The sequence below is a fragment of the Fundulus heteroclitus genome, unplaced genomic scaffold, assembly GCF_011125445.2.
Source record: "Fundulus heteroclitus isolate FHET01 unplaced genomic scaffold, MU-UCD_Fhet_4.1 scaffold_55, whole genome shotgun sequence".
NCBI lineage: Eukaryota > Metazoa > Chordata > Actinopteri > Cyprinodontiformes > Fundulidae > Fundulus > Fundulus heteroclitus.
In genome coordinates this window covers 2,232,933-2,249,911 of record NW_023396978.1, presented here as the reverse complement: position 1 = coordinate 2,249,911, position 16,979 = coordinate 2,232,933, and the positions used below count along the sequence as shown (strand labels likewise).

Here is a 16,979-nt window from a genome sequence, read left to right as displayed (position 1 = left end):
TAAAATACCGAATGCTGCACTCTGTTTTGGGAACCCTGGGAACTCTTATATGATTGGCTCAGGATCCAGGAAAGAAACACAGATTACACATGGATACGAAGTATTTCCAGACTGTATCTCTTGGTTTGAAAGGAGAAAAACTCAACTAAGACATTGTTGATGGAGATTATTTATAGGGAATTCCATCCCAGGTGAGAAATAAGAATGATTTAGATTGATTTTACAGAAGTTATCTTACTTTTTGCACCTTTAAGGCTTCAAGGTGAAAAAGGGTAGGGAGGAAATTGGAGTGCAGTGTTGTTTGTAGCATCCAGTAAAACACAAGTACCAGGACATCAGAATCATGTGTTTATTAAATTAGTTCTACATTTCTACACTGTCATTAGTGCAGATCAAGGCTGTTTTGTCCAATGTCTGTATAAACTTATTTCATAGAAAAACTAAGCTGCTTTTAACTGAAATACACCATGAAGATGTAAAATGTGTGCAGTTACTTTACTTTTAATTCTGGATTCAAACACATCAAAATTATGTTTCAGACTGTGAACAAAAGGAACATTTCATAGGAGAATCTGTAGAATAGAATATTCTACTGGAAATTTGTAAACTACCCTCCAGAGACTCGTCTCCTCGTCTGCATATCTTTGTAAAAATTTAAATACTAAGGATTTTGGAGGTCAATGAATACAACTATTTTCTATAACAAGAGAAAAACCAACACTCAGACCCTCACATATCTTAGCTATTAGGTACATAATTGTGTAATGAGGAATTGATATAGCTTACAAACTAGACTTAAGATGTCACATGAACTATAAAAATGCAAAAATGAACCCCATAAAATGAGATCAACACTTCTATGGGGATGAGTTAAGCTGCATTAGACTAAATTAACTCTATAAAACTGTACAGACATTCATGATGATGTTAGGTAAAACAATGCACATCAGGTGAGATGTGACAGGCATGCGTTCAAAGTTAATTTAAGATGATTAAAGACATTCAGAATGCAAACGTTAATGTTCACTGTTTTTAACTGAGAAACACGGTTTGCAGACAAAACGTGGAATAAATGAATTCCTGCAAGACACAACGTAAAATTAAAGGATGGACACTGGTTAAATTGATTTGATTTACAAATTAAGATTCAAGTATAGTGAAGGTCAGCTGGGATTACAATCAGATTGCCTGATGTGGTTGTAGAAGCTTTTAAATAGCCTTAACCAGGGTTCCTATGCAATTTCAAGTATAGAAAAAGAAGACAGAGTATGGAAAATGTTTGATTTTTAAGACATTTTTCCTTCTTACTCTTTCTACAATACAAGTCTAACAAAGTTTAATATTCCTGTAATTTTTCATTGCTCTATATCAGATAAAAACGCTTCTACCTTTATTTGCTACATCAAATTACTTGTTTCAGCTCAACAAATTCAGGATAAAGTGAACTTGTGGTTCATAAACTTGAAGTAGAATGCTAAACGAAACCCAAAAACTCTTGTTTTTCTTTTTTCAACAAAAAGTACCAAGGTTCACAAAATCCACCTTCTCCATGTAGTCTTGGATTATCTGTTCCCTTTTTGACTAAAGAGTTACTGATTTGGAAATAAAGCTGATCTAAGTTGGTCCAGATACCAAAACGGCACTGGCTCAATACAATACTTGCATGGTTTTATTTTTTTAAACTAGAAAATAGTAAAACTGAACTACTATTCAAGCAGAGTCAGAGATAATTGTACACAAATAGCCAGTATCTGCTGAAATTATACAGCAAACAAATCTAGTAATTAGATTCTTCAAAGAGGGATTTTGTAATGAAAAAGTTGTAGGAACTCTGCTTAATGGCACACTTGGCTTTGCAGAAAGGGACCTTCTGCATCCTGCCTCCAGTTCAGTTTCCCTGTGTTCACTGACGTTGAAAGTCTCTCTTCCCGCCCGTCTTGCGGAGGAGTTTAACATCCGTGATGACGATGTCGTGGCTTACGGCCTTGCACATGTCGTAGACGGTGAGCGCCGCCACGGAGGCGGCCGTCAGCGCCTCCATCTCCACCCCCGTCCGTCCCGTGGTGCGACAGGTTGCGGTGATAACAACAGAGCAGCGGGGCTCGTCCAGGTGAAAGGTCAGGGAGGCGTGGTCCAGCGGGAGCGGGTGGCAGAGCGGGATGAGAGCGGCGGTCTGCTTCGATGCCATGATGCCGGCCAGCTGAGCCACAGTCAAGGCGTCGCCTTTTGCCAGCTGGTTGTCTCGGAGGAGGCGGAAGGCGACGTCGCCAAGGACGACGGTGGCGCTGGCTGTGGCCGTTCGGCATGTGGGAACTTTCCCCCCGACGTCCACCATGGTGGCTCTGCCCTGGGCGTCTGTGTGCGTCAGCTGGGCTTCAGCGTTGTCTAAGGCTAACGGAGTCTGGTCTGGGCGTTCCTCAGCAGAACCTCCACTGTGAAACAACCTGACACTTTGATTTTTCTGGTTCAGTTTGGTTTTTAGTGTGCAGAGAGCAGAAACTAACGGGCTCCCCGGTTCCTTAGGAACACTGGCTTGTGCGTACCTGAGACGGTCTTCATTTATGAAGCTCATATTTGTGCGTTTCGGGAAACTTGCAGTCTTAGTGTGAAAACTGGTGAAAACTAGATCATAATCAAAGTCCGAGGAGTGAAGCGGTGTCACATCGTGGCACTTTTCTTTGCCGATATGAGTCATAATGAGTGAACCGCCACTCGCTGAGGTCTTGAAGCAGCAACTGAAGGCTGTCTGTGTTAAAGCAGTGCAGCCTGGAAGGCACAGAAACTCGTCTCTGTTCAGGAATCTCCAGATGCCTGAACAAGACTCGTCAGAGGATGCAGACAGATAAAGGAGCGGGCCACTTTTTAGCTCAGTGACGATGAATGAAGCCCTCTGTTGGTTTTCTGGCCTTGGCAGAAACATCTCAGACATGTCTGCGACACCAAACAACAACAAAAAAAGAAAATATTCAGAAAAATATTCAGAAACAGAATAATTCATTAGCAAAGTGTTACACAACTGAGCTTGGGAGATTACGTACAGCTGAGTCACCCACCAATGAGGATCATAGGTCTGTTCTTCATCTGAGAGATACTGAACATGCCTGAAAAGAGACACAAACTGATTACTTCCACCATAAATGCAATTAGCTGTAACTGATCACCCAAAGAGTCTGTGTGCACTGTGACCTGCATGTTGTTTCTTCTTCCTGCCCACAGCAGCTCCGATAATTTCCAGGAGCTCCTCGTCAGACGCCCCAGAACGGAGAAGGTCTCTGAGGGAAACTTCAGAGTTACCGAACAAACACACCTGAGAGGCAAAGAGGAGAGCGAGTCAAAGATAAAAACATGCAGGTTTTCAATCTTAGCCACAACTTCTTGCTTTGGGTTTAAAAATGTTATTGAATGCCTGTTCTGCTAAAAGTCAACCTTTACCTTGAGGTTTCCATCTGCAGTGATACGCAAACGGTTACAGGAGCCGCAGAAATGGTCGGACATGGAGGTGATGAAGCCCAGGTGACCTTTAAAACCGGGAACTTTAAAAGTCTGAAAAAAAGAAAGCGGCACAAAAACAAGAGTTTAGGAAACAAATGCAATCATTATCTAATAACGCTGATTCAGTTCAAATGGACCCTTAGGGTCTGGTTTTCAAAGATTCCAAATAAAGACAGCTAAATTGTGTTGAACTGTGAGAGCAAAAAGTGGCTGTGCTGCACCTTATCGTAAATATTGCGCCTCTAGTGGATAAGAAGTACAACCCAGATTTGGTCTGCCCTATTTAAATGAGTAAACTGCAGCTACTTATGGCAGTTTGGGAGCTGCTGTCAAAATAAGCGGGAAAATTAAATCCTTTTATATAATCACTCCTGATACCAAGGATGCACAAAAAACTTTTTTAAAGAATGGACAATTGCTGCTGTTAAAGTTGCCTTAGAGACAATAATAATTATTCTTTAAAATAAAGAAAAACAGGTTACATTGTCAGCAGCCGTTCTATAAGACAGAAGAAAAAAACTTTTAATTTATGTCTCACTTTAATGAGAAATGTTAGAGCCGACGAATCAGATTTATCCTCGTTTACTCGTTACTCTACCGGTTCGTGTATCTGACGGCTGTCATGTCAAATGCGACAGCTGAGCAGAGCTTCTCAGGCTCCTGTTGACTGAAACCTCCCTCCAGTCGTTGAAGGCCGCTAATAATGATAACTATTTAAAAGAAAAATAACAACATAAATAGGTCTGTCCAGTTTGCCCCGCCTCTCACTCTACCTATCTCCGCTGGAGATAGGCACCAGCTCCTCCGCGACCTTGCCTGGATAAGCGGGTAGAGAAAATGGATGGAAGTTACTGAGACCGTATTGGAACGATAAGGGAGGGAGTTATGGATAGCCTGTGGACCCGCTGCTGTAGAATGACCACATATTACATAATAACACACATACATACGCTCAGACTTGCACAGCACGCTTCCCTCCCCTTCCCTCCTCAGTGATTCCAGTCAGTCCAGCATAATGAAATGGTTTCCATCCTTAGGGTTTGACGTCTTTACAGCCTACAGGCTGTATAGGAGGCGGTTACTATTCAGCTTTGTTGATTTACAAGCATGCCACAATGTTTAGGATTAGGTTTGTTACTCTTCGCCTTGGTGCATGAAAATTAATACCGCGTCCCGCCCGAATCCCCGCACGCTGGGTCCAATGGAGGCTGCGTCTTTTCCCCACTAAAGTTATTCTGCTGTTGTTAGTCCAACAGTCCAAATATGTTAACATACAGAGACACTCTCTGTCCTTCTTCTGTCATTACACCAGTGCATCCTTTCTGGCAACAAGGACCACAAGCATTTTATGAGTGTGAGTTTTCACCTGACTCTGAGATGGTAAATATGCTGCACCAATCCTCAGTTTCAGCATTAGAAAATCACTTTGCAGGTATTACATATTTATATTTGCATATTCCCTTACATGAATTTGTGTGTTTTGGTCATTAGCATGTGATCTCATATTCTTGAAGGCACTCACGCAAACAAGTTTGTTCTCACTGTTCTCCTCATTTTCAAAAAGCAAATTGCTTTGCTCCAGGTTTAACGATCGGCTTTGTACACATTAATCACTTTGTACCTGTTTTAATACGAACAAACCTTTTGAAAATCAGGCCCTTGTAGTACTTTTTCCACAGTTCCTGTCTAAAACGTTACAGAATTAGGAGTCCTGAGAGTTTAGAACCTGTCGGTTTGATTTACACAAAGCAAAACAACGAAGATTACACCTCAAACTTTTTTCACCCCTTGACTTTGGACTTTATGTGATAAAACAATGAAATTAGAGCATAATTGTGAAGAGAAGCTTTGAGAGAAGCTAGCTTTGTAAATTTTTTGCTCCTCTAGTTTTTCAAAATACCTCAACCGCTTGGACAGTGGATTTTGTGAACATCAATACTCATGTCCTAACAAAGATTCCAAATTCTTCTAGGTTTTTACTTTGACTAGGACAGAGTAATATATCAATATGATTTGATTAAAACTATCCCACTGTAGCTCTGGATGTGTGTTTATGGTCATCTTCCTGGTGAAAGTTACACCCCTCATCCAGCATCAATCTTTTGTAGCCTCTAACAGGCTTCCTTGCCAGATTGTGCAGTATCTACCAGATCAGCTTTCATGCGTCTGCTGAAGTAAATCATTCCCACAGCATGATGCTGCTACCACCTCTGCGTTCTGCTGTGGTACAGGGTGTTTTGACTGATGAGCAGTTTTAGTTTTGCATGCAGGCCAAAAAAGTTGTGTTTTGGTCTCATTTTACATGATCATGTTCTGCATGTTAACTACCAGATTAGTGTCAACAGATTCTCCCACCTGGTCTGCTTTCTTGGTCTTTGTGATGCTGTTGTTCTAACAAACCTTACAGAGCTTACCAGAACTACTTCATTTATACAGAGATTAAATTACACACAGATGGACTCAGTTTACAAATCAAGAGACTTCTGCAAGCAAGTTGTTGCTCTGGATTTTATTTAGTGGTGTCAGAGTCAAGAGAACTAAACATTTCACATATTTTAACCTGCATAGAAATCTTAAAAGTCAGGTATAATGTCCCTTCCACTTTACAATTAAAAATAATGTTCAGATGGACCAGCACACAAAATCTTAATAACATGTACTGAAGTTTGTAGTTGACAAATTGTTTGAATTTGAAGTAGTTTGAAAACTTTTGCAACATAAGAATTGTGTCCAATCTTTGACTCTTACCTTGGCAGTGTCAGCAGGTCCAGACTGAAGCCTTTCCAGATTGGGCCACTGCTGCCGGATCTGGTCCAGCATCTCCTGGTAACTCACCATCTTCTTAAAGTTCCACTTGTTTCCTGCAGAGACGAGAAGAGACTGTCTGGGGTTTGTATGAGGGATATGAGCTAAAGAAAACAAATCCAAGACAGAAACTTCTTTTACACGAAGGCACCCCTCTTCACATCCCTGATATGAACAGGGTTGTGATGTAAAAAGTGAAGACTCACCGTCGAAGGGCATGTATTCAATGAAGCGCACCTCCAGAGGCTTCTTCTCTGTGAACTGCACAAACTCTAAGAGCTCATCCTCGTTCAGGCCTCTCATCACCACACAGTTGATCTGCAGATGGCAGCACACAACAATATGCAGACGTTATATAACCATAAAAATATTAAATACAAAGTCTCAAAGTGGGAGGACATTTTGTCAGTAAGGTAACAAGACATTGAAAGGTCTGTATTTAACTGTTCAACAAGTTGACAAGAGACGCTTAGGGATTTGGTGTAACTGTAGTTCACAGATCAGCCAGTAGATGTCCCCCTAATTCTATTCTGTAGGATGACTAAAGTCTGGGAAATTCTGTTTTGCTCTGGATTACAACCTGAAGGTTCCTGGATGCTCTGGTGAAGTTTAAATTCACAAAATGCTTCAGTTCATTTTATTTTACACAAATGGTAATCAGTGCCAATAATTGCTGCACTAGTATTTTTTGCATTAAATTTATCTTCTTCCTACATTAATCTACTCATCTGCTATGGCTTTCAGTGCTAGTGTATGTTTCTCCTGGATTTTCTGGAGCTTTTAGCAAAAGTGCAAGTAATTGCCAAACACAACAAGTGATGTAAAGAACCCTATTATTATGAATAATGGATAATTATATAATTCATAAAATTTAAAACACACCTTGACTGGATTGTAGCCCAACTCCACTGCTCTATCAATACTTTCCATGACTTTATGAAAACCTGAGGAAAATGCAGAAAGATGGAGAAGAAATTAATTTCCATATAATAAGTTAAGAATAAAAAGATCCATACTAAACACAGAAATCACTAGTCAGTAATACTTTCTAAGACATGCTCCACTTCATCTTTATAACCTCTGAACACAATGTTTGCTTTCTTTGTTCACATCAGCTTAGTGGAATTGTAAAAACTGGTTCTAATCCCTCTGCAGCTCTTTAACAGCCAACTATAAAGATCAGGATCATTTGGCTCCATGAGCAGGTAACCAATGAATCCAGGCAGCTGTGGTTGCAGCTAATCTTCTCTGCAAGAGGTGGATCAAATAATATGCTGTTCCCGTAATGGTAATTAAATATCACATTTGTTGTTCTACTAATCCTAAATATTAAGATTACTTTCAGTCTGCACCTTCAGCGACTAATCTCATAAATAAAGAGACGGCGCTGTTTCCATGTCCCGGTCTTTTTTTTTTTTTCCTTCTCCTCTTCATTTCCTAATCTCAGTCCGTCCATCTGTTGCTGCACTCCTGAAGCCAACTACCCAGAGCTCCGGCCTGCTGTTACCTCCAGGCTGAGAGCTTGGGGCTTACAGCCTCCTTCTGTAACCTGCTGGGCTTTATCAACAACCGCAGCAACATAGAAAACACACTGATTCTGGCTATTAGCAGTTTGTAGCTCAGCATGGCAAATGATCTGTAACAAGCTGCAAAACAAATATTTCATACCGACTCAGAGACAAAACAGTTTACTGGAAAGTAACACAAGTGGCACATTCTAGCTTAATTCAGCAGGATTAAACTGGAATTTAAATTACTTTACCAGGATCTTATTGAAACCTGTTGCCTTTCTTTTTTTTTTTTTTTTTTTTTTTTTTGGGGGGGGGGGGGGTAATACTTAATTTAAGTATGAATCATGTACAGATGTGGTACCCCTGATAAGGATGTGTAAACAGCCTGCAAATAAGTTTAGCTTGTAATTTCTCACATTGAAAAAAAATAATTGTTGTACATTTATTCAGCAGGGAAACACATGGCACAATCACATTTAATAATGTTGACTTTTTTATTTATTTATACTTTAGTCGATTAGAGTTTCTAGGGACTTCAAATCAGAACTCTGTGATCTCCATAATAACCACTTGATGCTTTCAAAATGCCAGCTAGTTGTTTGGGAGCGATGTTAACTAGAGGCATCTCTTTTGTTCAGATGAGACTAAGCTTGAGCAATCTGGCAGAAACCACCCCAGGCGGGTCTGACATAAAACAAAGGATGAATATGTGGAAAAGAGCCTCATCCCAACTGTTAATTATGATGAAGGGTATGTGATGCCATGGGTCTGATTCTGTGCCAAGGATTTTAAATTTTAAAAAAACTGGTAGCACACAGGGAATTGGTCGTCACCGCGTCTCTCAGAAGGATAATGATCCTTAACTTTATCTGCATAGAAAGGCTTTATCAGAATAAAATCAGGACCCAGGACTCTAGCAGATGTAGATCAGTGGTTTTCAAAGTTTTGTTTTCTGTGCTATATATGATAATAATAATAATAATAATAATAATAATAATAATAATAATAATAATAATAATAATAATAATAATAATAATAATAATAATAATAATAATAATAATAATAATAATAGAAAATGGAGACATATGTCACCAACCATCAGTTGAGTACATCAACTGTATCAACAGCCAAAAAATAGCTTTCATCCATTCATTATGGCTTTTTACCCCTAACAATTGCACCATAATTGCAAATTATAAAAAAAAAAAAATCCAGATTAGATGATTTGGGACCAACTTTGAAAGCCACTGATATGGAGAAAGTCTAAAGATGAGTGGCAAAAGATCCTTTTCTCTGTTTGCGCTAAGCTTGTTAAGTACTATAGAAGAAAGGTAACAGCTGTTATCCTGGAAAAAGAAGGTAGTATTAAGGATTAAAGCAGTGGTGCCAATAATTAAGGAATATGCTTCTGTGAATAAACAAGAATTTATGTTACCATGGCCTTGCCAGGGGTTCCAATAAGTTTACAGTTTAAAGCTCTTTCCTTACCTTTTCGTCTGACTATAAACTCAAATTTTGCTGGAACCAGTGAGTCGAGGCTGATGTTAATCAGGTCCAGACCGGCTTCTTTCAGCTTTGGCAAAAGTCTGGACAAGTTGATGCCGTTGGTTGTGACTGCAACAGTTTTCAGGCCGTCCAGCTTCTTCAATTCAGCTGCAGAAGAAAGCACCATGGAAGCAAGGAGGAAAAAAATGCAAAAGTTTAAAGAAACATTCTACAAACTGAGGGTTTATTTTCACACCCCAAAAAAATAACTGTTAGATCTGTAAAGTGCAGGATTACAGACTCAAGAGTTCACAAAATATCCAATTATAGTTTTCCACAAAATGCGACATAGAAGAATGAGCTCAAGATTAAAGTATAAAAAACAAATCAAAAAGCTAAATATCAAATCCCAATTTGCAATATTAATGTGTGACAGCCTGGATACAATATTTCATGAGCAGTTATATTTAATTTGCTACAAATCAAAACTTTGCTTGCCATTTATAATATTTGTTCTGTCTGACAGACTTTCCCAATCAAACCTGATGTAGGGTATGAATAAATAAGTCTGACTTGTTCATACCCCCTTTCAGACACTTACTACTAATCAAGGTCACATCAGAGGCTATACTTGCAGGTTTATACAATGAGATGGCTTTTTGTTTATTTGTTTTTTATTAGTAGTTTCTATTCATGTTCAAATTCATATATGGATATGTAAGGTGCCGTTGGTGCTCATACCAATCAATATAAATGTGTTGATTGTGATTTTCTTGTAATTTTTGTTTACTGATCACTTTTATTTATTTATTTTAGTTGGTGGTCTGTTTGTCTGTCTGAAATAAATTCATTCATTATCAATATTATAGATGCTGCATGTCCACCAAAGTGATGGGAAGTGTAGTTATGGCAGAGTGAGAGGTTTTAAAAAAGTAGTTTAATTACAGTCAATATTGTCCTTTTAAGATGTAAACTGTAAAACTCTGCAGGCCTAATAAAATTAAATCCAATAAAATGGCTTCAAGAAACAACAACCCACTACCTTATTACTGTCATAGTCGAAATAAACATGTTGGGAGTTTGTGATAAAGTGAGAACGGCCTCCTTTTTCTAGGCTTAAATTTCGGTTTGACAACAAGACAGCTTGGGAAGACAATTGACCCGCAGCTCTAAAGTAAAAACATCAGAGTTATAAGTTCATTTAAAAGCAGCAAAGAAGAGCAAAGAGTGGCGTAGAAAGATGATAAAAGCGTCAATAGATTAAACCCTCTTAAAATCTTTATTTACTGATAACCTTTCTGCATTTTATCATCTGTGATCATCATCTTCAAACCAGCGATCTGGTTGCTGAGACGAAGTTTAAACATAAAAAAAAAATATTGTGTTAACAAATCTTTCAATTGGAAAAAAGCTGAGAGTCGCCTGACATCCCATTGGTCACCTGACTCATGACATTGCAATAAGTGTTTATCTTCACGCTCTTTCGTCCTCTTTATGTCACGTGCTGCTAACGCCATAATGTCTGCTCACAGAGCAGAGGTTGAAATGGTTAATTTACAAACGAGGCTGTAAAATTAAAGCAGTGATGATCGGTCATTAAACTGAGCACACTGCCGTGGTGTGACAAATCCGCATCACTTCCACAAAACTTTCTTCGACCTGAAGGAATGCAGCCAAAATCTGTTTGGTTCTGGTGCGGTCAGCTGGTTTGGCGCATGAATCAGCCGTCTGAGGCGACTGTTACTACATCCATCTGATCATTCATGAAACTTCATAAACAAGCCAGTGTTCAGCAGAAGCTTTCAGAGTTATACGTGTAAAAAAAAAAAATAAATAAATAACAAGAAAGGGCTTTCCAAATCGGATCAGTGAACTACTCGAACAGAAATCATTCATAAAGATCACTTAAATAAGTTCAACTGTAGAAAAACACAAATCTAAACACAGCTTCAGGGTATTTTAGATATAAAAAGTATCTTTTATTCTGAATTTAATATTTTTATTCTGCATGCTGATAGACCTTGAGCTTGTTATCTCACTGGGAAAGACATTAGTGATCTGACAAAATATCGGTTTGGTAAACACTGTTTATTATTAATAAATCGCTGCAGCAAGAAGTTACAGTGTGAAGCCTTCAGTTCATTTAGGCTGCTAGCTTCAGACATCCTAAACCTCTGTCCTTGCATTGCACTTATGTCTCTACACTGCAGAGTCTGCAGTATAAAAAGCGTCCAACCAAATGTTTCAATGCATTTCTTTGGGGTTTTATGTGGCAGACTAATAAAAAAGTAGGGCTTGAATGTGAGCAGGGTAGGAATTTAGGACATTCCTCATTTAGGGCAGGAAAAGTGACGCGTGCATTTGCGTGCAGCTCTCCTGATTCAATAGTACCAACTTTCACTACAAATACGAGCGCAAAAGTTAAATTTACTGAATTTTAAAATAACTCAGATTGGGTGGAGAGCATCTCTGAGCTGCAATTTTTGGACTTTGCCTCAGACTGTTGAATTGCTTTAGGTTTGGACTTTTACTGAGTCATCCTGACTCATGAATATTTGTAGCTATGGCTACATGTTTGGGGTCATTGTCAAGTATCAACTCTTTGGCAGCCTCCATCTGGTTTTCTTCTTGCATTAATAATAATAATAATGATAATAATAATAATAATAATAATAGTAATAATAATAATAATAATAATAATAATAATAATTTTATAAAGCACTTTCATACAAAGCACTGAACAATTACAGGGAGATAAAACACAAATAAAAACAGTACAGATAAAAAAAAACAGATACAAAACATAAAACAGATAAAAAAAACTGATAAAACAATAGAAGATAAAATTGACTATATGTAGGACAGAGTAAACAAGTGGGTCTTTAACTTAACTTTAAAAACACCTTTGTCCTTTAATTAGCTCTGTAGATCTTCCCATAAACCCTAAAAACACCATCCGGCTGTTTTACAGTGGGGACGGTGTTTTATGTGCGGTGTTATTGTTTCAGTGAACTGAATTTGGGGGTATCTGCATAAAAGGGGGCGAATACAAATGCACACCACACTTTTCAAACACTTAGACCAATTAACTTTTTTTCCACTTCACAGTTATGTGGTAAATTGTGTTCTTCTTTTACATAAAACCCAAACAAAAAATATCAAAGTTTGAGATTGTGACAAGGCAAAAAAGAGGGAAAAGCTCAAGATCCATGAATAGGTTTGAAAGCAGCTGTAACCCCTAAATACACTTAACACCGTTTCTTACCAATGATATCCAGAACATCGGGTCGAATGAGAGGCTCCCCTCCAGTGAGGCGGATTTTATCCACTCCCTCTCGGACAAAGAGCCGAGCCAGGGTCAGCACCTCTGAGGTGGAGAGCAGCTGGGCCCGCGGCGTGAGCTTCACTCCCTCCTCCGGCATGCAATACTGACCTGAGAGATGGACACACCCAACAAGTGCGCTAAATAAAAACACATAATTCAAGATACAAAAAAAAAAAAAAAAAAACTGGAGGACTAACAAACATAAGTATTTTGGATGATCTTAAACATCATCGTTTTATAATATGGACATCATTCAGACTCAGAATGTTTTAATGGGGAGATGATTCAAAGCTCTAAATTTGTACAAACTACATAATCGAAAGAGTTAAAGTGTTTTAAAGTGAATAGTGTGAGCACAGCTGTACGTTAAATCTGTCAAAACCATAGGTTCTAACAAAAAAATAAAACTTAATTGTTCTGATAATCCCACTCTGTAGAGAGCTTCACTCATTCATCCATCTAATAAATTTTCCGTTAATCAGAAAGTACTTTAACTGTAGCACCGTTTAATCGCTATTACTTAAAGCAATAGACCCAGGGACATCATGTTTAAAAAACTAGTTCAAAAGAGCCAAATAGTTAATAGAGCTTTAAATGGAACGGGTTTAAATGCTTATTGAGTGGAAAAGTGTTGTTCAAAATCAATTTAAAACTTAAAAAGAACCCTTGAAACAAACAGGAAGCCATCACAGTTAAATGCAATCTATTCAGAAAAATTTCAACACCTAATTTTCTCTTTGATAAAAGGTTGTCCTTAAAACATAAATATCTTCTTAGTATTAATGAATCATAGCTGCATGAATAAAAAATATGCAGAAAATGTTTTTCTGAATACCTTTCAATCAATTAGCTGTATCACATTTTAAACAAGGTATAATTTGTGCATTAAGCACATGAAAACAACATCACATTTAAAGCACACTTGCATTTTTGCATACGTTTATGCATCAAAAAGGATCATCGATAAAAAATAGGGATTGTAAATGACGTTATTACAAATGAAATGATCAATCGTTTATTGTTTTGGCAGCATATAAAATAATAGTTGCCTTTTTTTTTCTGCTTTGCCTGTTGTGGTATTTTTAATCAAGTCTACTATGCAGCGAGGGTCTGATCCCAGCCCACGCCTGGTTTACTCACAGCGAAGGTTGCATTTCTCAGTCAGGGAGATGCGCAGGTAGTTATGTCTGCGGCCAAAGCTGTCGGTCAAGAAAGCAGAAAACGGTAGGATGTTCTTATCTGTTAACCTCTCCTGGAAGACAAAAACAGAAAAAAAAGACCAACAGAAGCACATTTTTCTTTGAGACACTGTCAGCAGACCTGTTATCTAAAGTGGCTGTTTTTAAAATCCTTATCCTTCCAAAATTCTGCAGTAAACATCTTTCCAAAACGATCCGTGACCTTTGACTGTCTGCAGAGGGAAGCCAATATCCCAAAAGGTTTTAGGTCTAAGGTCAGCATGGGTCGAAGCATCAGACGAGACACACATATCACTTGACTCAACATTCATCAATGGCATGGCAGCACAAAAGCAGCGTTATTAAATGCAACGCCTACAGATAACCTTTTAATTTAACCAAAATAATTCACTATTACACTTTAGCAAAAGTGTTTTGCCAACATTAGCACCTGAAAGGAACAGTAATTAGCTCTCAGTTGAGCATTTTCATGTTACGCTTGACTTTGTTTAAGGCAATGCATTAAATCCAGTCATTGTTTATTTCATAAGACAAATCCTGAGTAGTAAAATATTTTTACTACGCGCATTTGCACATTTGTTTACCTGCATCCCTATCTGGCATTACCAATGCTGCTGAACTTTTAGTTTCCTTTTAATTATTTACAACTCAACGTAAATGCATTTTTGCACAAACGCCTTTTTGCATCATTATTTTGCACATATAAATGGTTTGAACATTCTCCTGCACACTGGGATTGCACAGTTTTTTCTCCTGCACTGTTTACATTTTGATCACTGCTGCACTTTATACTGTAATGTTGCCTTATTCCACCTGGAATCTCACTATACTCCTATAAGCTGCATACATTTCGTTCTGTATGCACTCTGTACATACAAAATGATAAATAAAGTTGTCTAAGTCTAAAAGTACAAAAACCATTGAGTTTAATTTTTGCAAATATGATCATTTAGCATGAAGACCTTTGGTTATTTGCAGTGGTATCAAATCACATGCCAGAAAACCCGTAATCCAAGAGGTCTTACATTTCTGCTCAGTATGTTGCAGGTTAATATTCAACCCATGCAAGGTGGTCTGATTCAGGCCTCAGAAGTGAACTGAGACTGCAGCAACTGTCACAACTTTGTCACCAAATCTGATTAGCCCGAGCTGAAACCGCCCAGGACCCGAACCCGGAACCCGAGGAGCTTCAGGTCCAGCTTTAACCCGCAGCCTGTCTTCCAGCACCATCCTTACCATTCCGGGTCTGCTCTGGAAGTTTGCTGCAGTCAAAGTGGAATCTCGGAGTTCAGTCTCGTTTTCCTGGTGCGTAGCGCTGGAAAACATCCTCTGGACGCTCCTGTTGCGGCACCGAGCGAAGACTTTTCTGGCATTTTTCAAGCTGCAGCATATCATGGTTGCAGCAGCCATGATATGGTGGGTTTTTTTTTTTTTTTTGACAGGTCAGAGACCCGCTGGGAGTGAGCTGTTCTCGGCTAGAAACATGTCAGTTACCCTAAACACCGGGGGCTGGCAGGGGCGGAGACTCATCAGCCAATCATATCAACAGACGCAATTCCCAGTGCATACTGGGTAATGTAGTTCAGATGGCACTTGAAGATTGATTTAGATTTAGAGATCATGAGTGGCATCTGCATGTAGCTAAATAAGGATAATAGTTTGAATTTGCTTAGAAAATAGTTGGTATCAAATTAATAACTTTTGGTAATGAACTCAGAAAAAAACAATTTAAAGCAAAAATAAGGGAATAGTGAAATGTGGCATTCGGATCCACTATTTAAAATTAATTGTACAGAGCCTGTCAAGTGTCAGTGTGTTAAAAAAATAATAATAATAATTAAAAAAATAAATAAAAATAAAGCAGGTAGAAATCCATGCTCATGCTTTGCTAAACCGTGTGCTTGGTTTTGCAATGTGTTACTAAGTCATATCTGTTGAGAGTGTGGACGAATGTCCCACACTTGCATGGTAAATAGTGTGGAAATGTTAAAGATAAAGCGCTGATCTGTTTTAATCAGCACACCTCGCAGGTTGTAATATGACTTTGTTTATTTTACATAAAGATGAGACGTTTAAAATGACACAGGTGTGGGCCATGCTGAGCTCTCGACAGATGTGATCAAACAATCTGTGTGAATGGATTACAAAACCGAGCGCACAGTTTATCAAACCGTGCACATCGATTGAAGAAACTGAGAGCACAGCTTAGTAAAGCATGAGCATGGATTTCCATCTGCTTTATTTCATTTTTTTAACCTGCTGACAGTTGCCGGGCTCTGTAGCATTGCAACTGAATTGTGTTCGTTGGACATGAAGATTTTTGTTTTGCTCTTTGTGTAAAATGCCTACAGATGGTAGGTGAATGAAATTGTTGCTTAAAAACCCTCTCCAGCCCTATTGCTTATAAAGGGACTGCGTCGTGACTTGTTGCTTTTATTGAACCCTGCTGGCTGCAAAGATTTAATTTTTTACACAATACTGAGGAATAAAAAGTGAAACAAAAAAACAATAGGTCTGTTCTGACACAAAAAGTAAGTATCTTCCTCTTTTACTTTCAATAAGAAACTATTTAGGACAACCTAATCAGACCTTATGGATCCAGGTATCACATGAAACTCAATTGTCTTATTCCTTTCTTTCCAGTGACATGTTGATTTTAGGCTTTCAGTGACTTACTTGACCGGTTATTATTTTGGACTTGGCCTGTAGCCATGAAACGTTTTTCGTAGAGTTTTGGCAGGATATGTGACCACCAACCTAGCATATAATTTTTTAATAAGCTTGTGGTTGGTACTTTAGAATGGCCTTTACACAGTTTTATGCAGGTTTCCACCTTCTAAATTGAGTGTTAGTATGCTTGGAATCATTGCCTGAATGCCAAATTATGTCCTAGTTTTAACCATCTGGTTTTTCAGCTAAAATAAAGTTCAATAATTTGGAGGCAGACCTCCCCGTTCATTACTCCTTCCACATTGCGCAATGCACCACTTTCAATGTGAGCAAAACACACTCACAAGAGCACCAGTTCATGAAACGTCATCTTAAGGTACTTTCAAATGTCAAATTCAGTCAGATTATACAGATTGGTCAAAAGAAATTCCTATCTAAGGGAACCCAGATGATTGCATCAAGTCTTTGACAAGCAGCATTCACTCCTCCTGA

At 38.4% G+C, this 16,979-nt stretch overlaps 1 protein-coding gene across 2 annotated transcripts; it reads right to left on the bottom strand.

Moving 5' to 3' along the window:
• Positions 1–335: 335 nt before the first annotated feature.
• On the bottom strand, positions 336–15,325 carry mocs1 (molybdenum cofactor synthesis 1). 2 transcript variants are annotated; one of them, XM_012881862.3, is made up of 11 exons: positions 15,054–15,324; positions 13,759–13,870; positions 12,559–12,726; positions 9,297–9,461; positions 7,180–7,241; positions 6,504–6,615; positions 6,241–6,353; positions 3,433–3,543; positions 3,187–3,307; positions 3,054–3,101; positions 336–2,931 (listed from the first exon to the last, which is right to left on the bottom strand). In XM_012881862.3, the coding sequence occupies exons 1-11, from the start codon at positions 15,225–15,227 to the stop codon at positions 1,904–1,906; spliced, it is 2,214 nt and encodes a 737-aa protein (XP_012737316.2). In that variant the 5' UTR covers positions 15,228–15,324; the 3' UTR covers positions 336–1,903. The 2 variants fall into 2 exon arrangements, with proteins under 2 accessions (XP_012737316.2, XP_012737317.2); XM_012881863.3 differs by having other exon boundaries at positions 2,808–2,931; positions 3,039–3,101; positions 15,054–15,325.
• Between the last annotated feature and the right edge of the window lie 1,654 nt (positions 15,326–16,979).